Consider the following 10,510-nt stretch of genomic DNA (forward strand, 5'->3'; position numbering starts at 1 on the left):
CAACCTGAGACCCACCGTTACTCCATTGCTCCAAGGAGGCGGGCGGGGACCCAGGTGCGTGGCCATCTAGACAGACCTTATTGGCTGTCCCCATGTAAGGTTTCCCTAGCCCAGGGTGGGGTCTGGGGCACTGGGTGAAGAAACAGCCGTGATCTCCCCCCTGCAGAGGAGACAGAATATGAATACAGTGGCAGTGAAGAGGAAGATGACAGCCACGGAGAGGAAGGAGAGCCAAGGTGGGCTGGGGGTCACGGAGGGGACAGCAGTGGTCCTTGGCTGAGAGACTCGGGCTGGGGGTGGTGGGCACAGAGGTACAGACCCATAACGTGGAATTCGTGAGTGCGGAGAAGAAATGGAACAAATGCGTGAGGGAGAGGGGGGCGAGGGTGATCCAGGGCTGCCACTGGGCTGTGGGAGGAGGACGGGCCGCAGTGGGCGGGGCAGACGTCAGCCACCGGAGCAACCCCAGGCAGGGCCTGCGGCCCAGGCACAGCCCACGGGCGGCTCCCCCGGGATGAGTGTTAGAGGTGGCAGGGTGCTGACCCCGCGCCCTGTGCCGCCCTGGCCAGCTCCATCATGAACGTGCCCGGCGAGTCCACCCTGCGTCGGGAGTTTCTCCGGCTCCAGCAGGAGAACAAGAGCAACTCTGAGGCCCTGAAGCAGCAGTTGCAGCAGCCGCCGCCGCGGGACCCCGAGGCTCACATCAAACACCTGCTGCACCAGCGGCAGCGCCGCATCGAGGAGCAGAAGGAGGAGCGGCGGCGCGTGGAGGAGGTGGGCCAGCAAGGACGGGAGCCTCAGGGCTGCCCAGCCCTTCCCTGCAGACCTGCTGGAGGCCTAGCCCTGGCCCGCGTGGATGTGCTGCCAGCACCCCCAGACCAGAGGCTTCTGAGGAGCCTCACTGCTCCCACGGACAAGGCCACCCTGTCCTATTCCTGCGTGTAGACCTCCACTCTGGTGTGTCCAGCACCACTTACTCTAGGTCTTGGGGAGCTGGGGGTATGTACAAACACCTCCCTGCCCTGGGCATCTGACCAGAACATGTGCAGGATCCTTCCAGAGCTCCTTTCCCCTCCTGGTTGGTTGGGCTTAGATTTGCTTGTCAATTGTACTAATTGGAGATGGGCAGGAGAAATTAATTAATAGGGAATCACTTTCAAATAGCTCCCAGGGTTTTTTAAATCACCAATTAAAAGATAAGTATCCGTATACTTGTATATTTAAATGTATTTTGCAGACTGTGTAGCAAGGAAGGAGAGGTTTAGGTTGGCCAAAAATCTGCCTTATGTGACTGGATTTTTGTTGAAGCAGTTACATGATTTCAAAGTTCGTAGAGAGATGGGCTTAACAAAAAAGTGTAAGTAATAGGAGAGTGAGTGTTCACACTGTCCATGTACTACTGCCCAAAGCAGATCCGTCTTTTAAAAAATTTGCAAGAAAGCCTGCTACAAAGAGTCTAGGGCAAGTTCCTTCTAATAAGTACCGTTTTCAGGTAGCAGAGTAACAGATAATTGTGCCTACAAGATACAGTAGGCCTGCCAGATCCTCACTGCAGAAATGGGCACAGCAGAGTTCCAACTGTAAAGGCTTCTCAGGGCTTGTGTTTCTTTTATTTTTGGCCAACTCTCTTGTCAGAAAGATTGTGAAAGTAAAGTGCAATCTGGGTGACGGGTTTGCCGCCGGTGGGGCTGGGTCCCTTAGCCCTGACTTGATTTGCTGTGCAAGGGCCCCTTGTGCCCCCACGTGGCCAGAGGCTGTCAGTATAGCCCACACTACTGGACTTAAGGCAGACGCTGGACAGGCCAGGAGTGTGTGTGTGATTTGTCATTGGTTTTGATTTTGCTTGTTTGGTGGAGGGGTGGACAGGAGAAACAGTCTCCGATTCAGTCTACTCCAAGGGCAACAGTCAGCCTCTCAGCCTCTTGTCCCAAGCCCACTGCTCCCTGAGACAGCAGTTTTCCCAAGCCAGGTGCCTGTGGGCTCTTGTGGAGGGGTAGGTAGGATTGTAGGAAGTTGAAGTTCTTCCCTGCCACCATCATCCATGATGAGAAGGACACTGCCTGCACTGCCCAGGAGGGATCTCCTTTACAGGGGGCGCCCAAAAGTGACCTGGGGACACCCTTCCAGGGCTGTGCAGTGGAAGTCCTCAACACCACACCTCTTTTCATCCACAGCAACAACGGCGGGAGCGGGAGCAGCGGAAGTTGCAAGAGAAGGAGCAGCAGCGGCTGGAGGACATGCAGGCCCTGCGGAGGGAGGAGGAGAGGCGGCAGGCTGAGCGCGAGCAGGTACAGCGCCCCCAGTGCACACCATACACACCCCTTCCCTCCCTGGCCCCCCCTACTGGCTCCTGCTGCCTGCCTTCCCTGCTCCCCAGTACCCTTTCCCCTTCTTTCCCTACCCCTAAAGTCCTCTATCTTTTCCAGCTTCACTCTTTCTGTTTTCTCCCACCCTTCAATTCCCCACCCTCCTGTCTCTGTGCCCTCATTCCCCATCTCTCTGCCCCACGCGGCCTCCTCTCCCCTGCGCCTCCCCGTGGGTCCTCCGCCCTGGTTTCCTCCTCGGTCCTGCCCCCTGCGGGGCTCGCTTGTCTCCATCCCCTCTATTACTCTCCTCACCACCCTCATCTGCATCCCACGACCCCATCCTCGATTCCTCTGCCGCCGCTGTCCCTCCTCTCCCTCTTGCCCTGCCCTTGCCTCCCCCCACCGCCCCCCAGGAATATATTCGTCACAGGCTAGAGGAGGAGCAGCGGCAGCTCGAGATCCTTCAGCAACAGCTGCTCCAGGAACAGGCCCTGCTGCTGGTAACGGGGTCCCGCGTGCTCCGAGCTGCTGCGCCGGGCCGGGCCGGGAGCGGGAAGGGCTCCCAGCAGCCAGGGAGGGCACCCGCCCGCCGGGCAGCTGGACCGGAGGAGGGGCTGCGTGCCGCCCCTCGGGGCCGCGCGCTGAGCGCCCCCTGCCTTGGGCCCAGGAGTACAAGCGGAAGCAGCTGGAGGAGCAGCGGCAGTCGGAGCGGCTCCAGCGACAGCTGCAGCAGGAGCACGCCTACCTCAAGTCCCTGCAGCAGCAGCAGCTCCCGAGGCCGCAGCCGGCGCCGCCTGGGGACCGGACGCCCTTGCCCCACTGTGGCCGCGGCGCCGGCAAGCCGGCCTGGGCGCGCGAGGTATGCCTGCACTGCCGCCTGAGGTTAACGGCTGCAAGGTGTTACCTGCAAGGCGGGAGAAGGGTAGAGGCATGCGGCGGGCCGGCAGGACCTACTTTTTGAGAACCGGGAAGCAAAAGTAGGCCTACTGGGCGTCCTCTTGCACCACAGGTGGAGGAACGAACGAGGATGAACAAGCAGCAGAACTCTCCCTTGGCCAAGACCAAGCCAAGCAGCACAGGACCAGAGCCCCTCACACCCCAGGCCTCCCCCGGGCCTCCAGGACCCCTTTCCCAAACTCCTCCTATGCAGAGGCCAGTGGAGCCGCAGGAGGGACCGCACAAGGTGAGTCTCCCCGTTCCCACGACAGACATGGGGAGCCTCCATCAGTGTAGTTACACTGTGTGCACACGCACACACCCTTAGCGAGGATCACAGGCCTCCGTACACAGGCAGAGACACCTCCTGCTGGCTTCTGCATTTATCTGTTCCCGGGTTACCTGTTCTCAGGCTCTAGAAGCCTCTTTCTTTCCATGGATTATTAGAAGCCAGAGGCTTCACCTTGCCTTCCTCCCAGCCCTAGGCCCCAGCTTCCAGGTGGGGATGTGCAACAGAGCAGGCAGCCCACCCTCCCTGGTCTCTCCCTGCAGAGCCTGGTGGCACACCGGGTCCCACTGAAGCCATATGCAGCACCTGTACCCCGATCCCAGTCCCTGCAGGACCAGCCCACCCGAAACCTGGCTGCCTTCCCAGCCTCCCACGACCCTGACCCTGCAGTCCCCATACCCACTGCCACGCCCAGTGCCCGAGGAGCTGTCATCCGCCAGAATTCAGATCCCACCTCTGAAGGTCCTGGTCCCAGCCCCAACACCCCAGCCTGGGTCCGGCCAGATAATGAGGCCCCCCCGAAGGTAAGGACAGTGCTGCAGAATCAGGGAAGAGTAGAGGGAGGGAGGGGAAGGCAAGTGGGGGGAGCAGGCAGGGTGGAGATGGGATGGGGGTTGTAAGGGAAGAGAAGGATGAGGCATCCACTGTGGCCCCTATCCCCAGTGGGTTACTGGTGGGTGGGCGGCTCATGATGGTGCCCAGGATCCCAGTGGTGAGTGGTGAGTGGTTGGGGTATAGCCTGCCCAGGGTCTTTGAGGCGCATTGGGACAGACTTCCTAGGTTAGGCTCTCAGCTCTGCCATTTTCTCAGCTTTATGACCTTGGACACATTCCTTAGCTTCCCTGACCTCAGTTTGCTTCTCCGTAAAAGCTGGGAGAATACCTGTCAAAGTCGTGGTGAGGATGAAATGTTCGCAGAGTACTGAGTGCCAGCGGAAAGCACGCCGACTCTTCTCCCTTCTCTCCTTAGGTGCCTCAGAGGACCTCATCTATTGCCACTGCCCTTAACACCAGTGGGGCCGGAGGGTCCCGGGCTGCTCAGGCTGTCCGTGCCAGGTAGCACCTGGGTGCAGCCGGTGGCCTAGGGAGTGGGGCGGGGGGCCAAGGGGAGTTTTCCAGGTTACCCGCTTAGAGGTGGGCAAGCCCCAACCCAGTCACCTCAGCCCCCTCCCTGCCCCTGCCCCGGCACCCCTGTGCTCCCTCCACAGACCTCGCAGCAACTCCGCCTGGCAAATCTATCTGCAAAGGCGGGCAGAGCGGGGCACCCCCAAGCCTCCAGGGCCCCCTGCTCAGCCCCCTGGCCCGCCCAACGCCTGTAGGTAATGGAGTTGTCACCCCACTCACTCCCATCCTCACTTCTGCCACCTGCTTCCCTGGTGACGGCTTCCTCTGCGGTGTAGCTCAGCACCCTGAGGAGGGGAGCACCTGGTCTCCCTGACCCTGCCTCTGCCCTTCCCACAGTAACCCCGACCTCAGGAGGAGCGACCCTGGTTGGGAGCGATCGGACAGTGTCCTCCCAGCCTCTCACGGGCACCTCCCCCAGGCTGGCTCACTGGAGAGGAACCATGTGGCAGGTATGGAAGCCGGCTGGGGCAGACTGCTCTGGGGTGTGGACACAGCCTCCATCAGGATGAACCTGCCTTTGGCACCTTTGGACTGAGACACCCTTGGGGCTGGGTGGGCATCAGGCTGGGTGTGGAGCATGGCACTGCACTCTGGGTTTAGCCCAGGGTGTGGGCTTGAGGCCATCCTCCAGTCAGGTGTCAGTGACCTCCCTTCCCCCACCTTCCTTATTCAGCCTCCTCCAAACTGGATAGCTCCCCCGTGCTCTCCCCTGGGAACAAAGCCAAGCCTGAAGACCACCGCTCACGGCCAGGCCGGCCTGCAGTAAGTCCTGGGGGCAACTGTGGTCCTGCTTTCTCCTGGCTTGGGCATTGGGGGCCAGATGCGAATCCTCTGGAGCCCCCAGGGCCTTGGTTAATCTGCATGAGATGAGGGGTTGTGGGTTAACAGATGCACTTCTCAGTTACTAACCTTTCTTAATGTCTCTCCTGCCTCCTCCTGGCTGCCCTTCTTCCCCTGTGGGCCCTCCCAGAGCTATAAGCGAGCCATTGGTGAGGTTAGTGAGAAGGGGCCTGCTCAAAGGAGCCCCTCCTGTCACCCTGCCCCTTCTTTGGCATCCTTTGCACCACTGCCTTCTCTACTATGCTCCTCATGAAGCTCCTCCCTTGCAGGATTTTGTGTTGATGAAAGAGCGAACCCTGGATGAGGCCCCCCGGCCTCCCAAGAAGGCCATGGACTACTCATCGTCAAGTGAAGATGTGGAGAGCAGTGAGGATGAGGAGGAGGAAAGCAATGGCGAGCCTTCAGAGGGGAGCAGAGATACCCCTGGGACCCGGTATGGGGCATCCTGTGGAGGGGGAGGCGCTCCCATACCCAGGCAGCAGGGGAGAAGGGCTGGGGGACTCTGGGGCAAGTCTAAGGGGAGCAGTTCTCCTTTCCCAGAGTGGGGACCCCTGGCTATCACAGCTGGTCAGTTCTTCCTTCCCATATCCAGAGAATGGGGCACAGGCTGGTGTTGCCGTCTCTCGCCTACTGTCCCATCACTTGGGGACTGGCCTCTGCAGTGCCCCTCTGCGGCCAGCCATCCCCTAGCGCCAGGGAGGAGCACCTACCGTGGGGTAAGGCCGCTCTGTGAGGGCCAAGTGCAGCTGCTCTCAGTGGGGACTGAGGGCACAGTGCTCCAGCTCACGCCTGCTTCTCTCTCCTCCTGTACCTGGAGGGCCTCACAACCTTCCTCTCTCCCATAGCAGTGATGGAGACACGGACAGTGTCAGCACCATGGTGGTCCACGATGTGGAGGAGATAGCCGGGACCCAGACACCCTATGGGGGTGGCACCATGGTGGTCCAGCGTGTGAGTGGGCCCCCATTCTCCCCAGCACCTGCTGTGCACTCTTCTTGGTCCTAGCACTGGCCCGCTTCCCTCTGTTCTCCTAGACCCCCGAAGAGGAGCGGAGCCTGCTGCATGCTGATAGCAATGGCTACACAAACCTGCCAGATGTGGTCCAGCCTAGCCACTCGCCTACTGAGAGCAGCAAAGGTCAAAGCCCCCCCTTGAAGGATGGAGGCAGTGACGTAAGTGGGTGGAGGCGAGAGAAGGGCGCTGGCAGTGGGCAGGAGGACCAGGGGTGCTCAGAGGGCCTACACTGGGGAGAAGGACCTGAGGCCTGACTGCTGTCCCCACTCCCACAGTACCAGTCTCGTGGGCTGGTAAAGGCCCCTGGCAAGAGCTCATTCACGATGTTTGTGGACCTAGGGATCTACCAGCCCGGAGGTAGTGGGGACACCATCCCCATCACAGGTAAGGACAAAAGGGCAGGTCTGCCATGAGGCCTGGAGAGGGGCATAGGTGGGCTCTGATGACACAGGTGGCTTTACAGAGCATTCTGCTTTGGCCTGGTGCCTGCCCTGGTGCAGAGGCAGCAGGGCCTCTGAGGCCCCTTTGACCCAAGAGGAGAAATGCTCAGGATAGCCCAGGGGCCTGAGTGACAGAATGAGGACCTTGCCAGGCCTTTTGGCTCTATTTCAACTCCTCTGTGCCCCTCCTCCATTCTCGTCTTTCCCTTTCCTTCTGAGTGTTGGAGAAGGCGAGACCAAATGTAGGTGGGGGGGCAAGGAGGCAGGGTGAGAAGGCTGCAGCCTGTGTTCCCTCCCCTCTGCTCTTCCTGGCAGCCCTAGTGGGTGGAGAGGGCAGTCGGCTCGATCAGCTACAGTATGATGTGCGGAAAGGCTCTGTGGTCAACGTGAACCCCACCAACACCCGGGCCCACAGTGAAACCCCTGAGATTCGGAAGTACAAGAAACGATTCAATTCTGAGATCCTGTGCGCAGCCCTTTGGGGTAAGCCAGGGCCGGGAAGGAAATGGAGGGCCTGGTGTTCCCTGTGCTCCTGGTCAGGTGAGGGGCTGGCTCTGCCTCTCATCTGCCAAGGGCTCCTATTGCAGGCGTCAACCTGCTGGTGGGCACGGAGAACGGGCTGATGTTGCTGGACCGAAGCGGCCAGGGAAAGGTGTATGGACTCATTGGGCGGCGACGCTTCCAGCAAATGGATGTGCTGGAAGGACTCAACTTGCTCATCACTATCTCAGGTATGTGTGTGGAGTAGGGGCAGGGCAGGGCTGGGAGGAGAGACTCAGCTCCTGGATCCTCTGTCACCATCTGCATCCTGGGAGAAGGCAGCCCTGGTCTGGGAGCTGGAAGGAGGCCACACTCTCTAACCCTCTGTGGTACACAGATAAGACTTGGCCAGGAGGCACAAGCCAGACCTCCAATGGGGAGAGTGTGTGTGTGTGTGTCTGCCCCTCAGGGAAAAGGAACAAACTGCGGGTGTATTACCTGTCCTGGCTCCGGAACAAGATTCTGCATAATGACCCGGAAGTGGAGAAGAAGCAGGGATGGACCACCGTTGGGGACATGGAGGGCTGCGGGCACTACCGTGTTGGTGAGGTCACAAGAGTGGCCAGGGTACATTTGTTTCTGAGAAGAAAGAAACGGGGGCCCGGGACTCTTCAGAAAGCCTTGAAGCCAGAGACTGGGACCTGGGGTGGAGTGAGGTGACGGAGCTGTTTGAGGGGGCTGGCAGCCCAATAAGGTGAGTCCCCGCATCCTCTTGTTTCCTGCCCCCAGTGAAATATGAACGCATTAAGTTCCTGGTCATTGCCCTGAAGAACTCGGTGGAGGTGTATGCGTGGGCCCCCAAACCCTACCACAAATTCATGGCCTTCAAGGTAATCCCAGAGTCCTCCTTACTCCCCCTGCCTCCCCACCCCCAAGCACTGTTCCAAGGTCTGGCTCCTGCACCTGTGTGCACCTGAGCCCGTCTCTCCTCCGCAGTCCTTCGCTGACCTCCCTCACCGCCCCCTGCTGGTCGACCTCACAGTAGAGGAGGGACAGCGGCTCAAGGTTATCTATGGCTCCAGTGCCGGCTTCCATGCTGTGGATGTCGACTCGGGGAACAGCTATGACATCTACATCCCTGTACATGTAAGCTTTGCGGGACCAAGGACAGAGTGGGGAGACGAGGCTGAGACTCAGACTCGGACTGAGCTTCCCTTCTTTCTAGATCCAGAGCCAGATCACACCTCATGCCATCATCTTTCTCCCCAACACGGATGGCATGGAAATGTTGCTGTGCTATGAGGATGAAGGCGTCTACGTTAACACATATGGGCGGATCATTAAGGATGTGGTGCTGCAGTGGGGAGAGATGCCCACCTCTGTGGGTGAGTGCAGTGCCGCCCCCAGTGTGACCCTAAGCTGGCCTTGGAGTGATGCTGGTTGCAGCCCACTCACTGCCCTGCAACTCCCTTCTCCCCCAGCCTACATCTGCTCCAACCAGATCATGGGCTGGGGTGAGAAAGCCATTGAGATCCGCTCTGTGGAGACAGGCCACCTGGACGGGGTCTTCATGCACAAACGAGCCCAGAGGCTCAAGTTCCTGTGTGAGCGCAATGACAAGGTGGGAGGCCCTTTCCCCCTGGAAAGGGCCCCAGCCCATGGGCAGAGCTGGGGGGGCGGGTGATGGTGCAGCCTTCCTGAAAGGCAGACCCCAAAGGGCACAGTGTGCAGGCTCTGCCCACCTTTCTCTGGCCTTCAGTTTCTGAGAACTCTCCAGAGTGCTTCACCCCTGCAGGCCTGCCAGCTGCCCTTCCCTGAGCATTTCTGCCTTTGACAGTGGATGGGGGCACTCTGAGAAATTAAATTCTGCAATTTCTATCTCTCTTTCCCTCTCCTAGTTAATTGAGAACTTCCCTGCCCCCCTCCCTTGGTGACTTCTTCTCCTACCCCACCCAGGTGTTTTTTGCCTCAGTCCGCTCTGGGGGCAGCAGTCAAGTTTACTTCATGACTCTGAACCGTAACTGCATCATGAACTGGTGACGGGGCCCTGGGCTAGGTCTGTGGCACATGGATGCAGCTCTCCCACCAGCCAGACTTCCTAGGCTGCCCTTCCTTCCTCTCCCTGGGCTTTTGCTTTTACCGGTTTGATTCACTGGAGCCTGCTGGGAACGTGACCTCTGATCCCTAATGCTTTTGTGATCACGTGACCATCCTCTTTCCCCAACATGTTCTCCCTCCAAAACTGTGCCTGTCCCAACGTCTGGGGAGAGGCACAGCTTCCCCTTACCAGGAATCAAGTGGGCCCAGCCCCCCCCTTTTCTCCACTTCAGAGGAGAGTGCTTGGGGCTTAGACCCCTGTACCCCACTGCTGCTGACTGGGCAGGGGGCTTGGGCCCCTTTATTTGCACGTCAGGGGAGCCGGCTCCCCCCCTTGAATGTACCAGACCCTGGGGGGGGGTCACTGGGCCCTAGGTTTTAGGGGGGTCACCAGCCATCACTCCAGAGGCAGGGGCCATTTCCTCATTTTCTGAAAGCACTTTAATGATTATCCTCCCACCAAACCCCAGGGAATGGAGGGGGGACCCTGCCAGCCAAAACATTTCCCTTTCCAACCCTCATCTCTTCTAGCCTCTGCTCTTCCCTAGTGGAGGGAGGGAGCAGGGAGCTCTCACCCTCCACACCCCCTTGCTTGCATCTGTATATAGTGTGAGCAGCAAGTAGCCCTGGCCCCTCCCTGCCCCTCCCCCTCCTCCGTGTAGTGGCCTTGGATATCCGTTTGTTAATAAAGACAATTCAACCAGCTCCACCCATTTCAGGCCCCATTCTATTCTGTTTTCTCTCACAATGCTGGATTTTAACCAGGGCAAGCCCACAGAGCTGGGATGAAGGGGACAGTGTGGGCAGGAATCTGCCTTGGGGGTGGGAGTAGGAGTCAGAAAGGCAGTGCTGGGCCAAAAAAAGCTAGAAGAAATGACTGAGGAAGGGCCAGGGCATCCTCAGCCTTAAACCTGTGGGCCTGCAGGGAGCTGCTCTGAGGGCCTTTGGGGCCTGACTTCCTGGCTCCAGCCTTCACCTGGCAGG

At 59.3% G+C, this 10,510-nt stretch overlaps 1 protein-coding gene across 13 annotated transcripts in view; it reads left to right on the forward strand.

Annotated features, from left to right (window-relative positions):
• MINK1 (misshapen like kinase 1) overlaps positions 1–10,235 on the forward strand; it is a 48,934-nt gene extending 38,699 nt beyond the window's left edge. Inside the window, exons 11-34 of one of the 13 annotated variants that reach the window (XM_036895835.2) lie at positions 167–236; positions 570–774; positions 2,175–2,288; positions 2,720–2,806; positions 2,974–3,165; positions 3,316–3,489; positions 3,795–4,055; positions 4,501–4,586; positions 4,739–4,849; positions 4,992–5,104; positions 5,329–5,417; positions 5,626–5,649; positions 5,765–5,928; positions 6,341–6,446; positions 6,530–6,667; positions 6,785–6,893; positions 7,265–7,432; positions 7,537–7,680; positions 7,899–8,033; positions 8,219–8,319; positions 8,426–8,575; positions 8,655–8,814; positions 8,911–9,050; positions 9,386–10,235. In XM_036895835.2, coding sequence (XP_036751730.2) covers positions 167–236; positions 570–774; positions 2,175–2,288; positions 2,720–2,806; positions 2,974–3,165; positions 3,316–3,489; positions 3,795–4,055; positions 4,501–4,586; positions 4,739–4,849; positions 4,992–5,104; positions 5,329–5,417; positions 5,626–5,649; positions 5,765–5,928; positions 6,341–6,446; positions 6,530–6,667; positions 6,785–6,893; positions 7,265–7,432; positions 7,537–7,680; positions 7,899–8,033; positions 8,219–8,319; positions 8,426–8,575; positions 8,655–8,814; positions 8,911–9,050; positions 9,386–9,469 — 3,125 coding nt within the window. In that variant the 3' untranslated portion in view covers positions 9,470–10,235. The remainder of the gene's footprint in view (positions 1–166; positions 237–569; positions 775–2,174; positions 2,289–2,719; positions 2,807–2,973; positions 3,166–3,315; positions 3,490–3,794; positions 4,056–4,500; positions 4,587–4,738; positions 4,850–4,991; positions 5,105–5,328; positions 5,418–5,625; positions 5,650–5,764; positions 5,929–6,340; positions 6,447–6,529; positions 6,668–6,784; positions 6,894–7,264; positions 7,433–7,536; positions 7,681–7,898; positions 8,034–8,218; positions 8,320–8,425; positions 8,576–8,654; positions 8,815–8,910; positions 9,051–9,385) is intronic. The other 12 variants (XM_036895837.2, XM_036895840.2, XM_036895838.2 and 9 more) reach the window with 12 other exon arrangements.
• Positions 10,236–10,510: the final 275 nt, after the last annotated feature.

Source organism: Manis pentadactyla, chromosome 4, assembly GCF_030020395.1.
Source record: "Manis pentadactyla isolate mManPen7 chromosome 4, mManPen7.hap1, whole genome shotgun sequence".
Classification (NCBI taxonomy): domain Eukaryota; kingdom Metazoa; phylum Chordata; class Mammalia; order Pholidota; family Manidae; genus Manis; species Manis pentadactyla.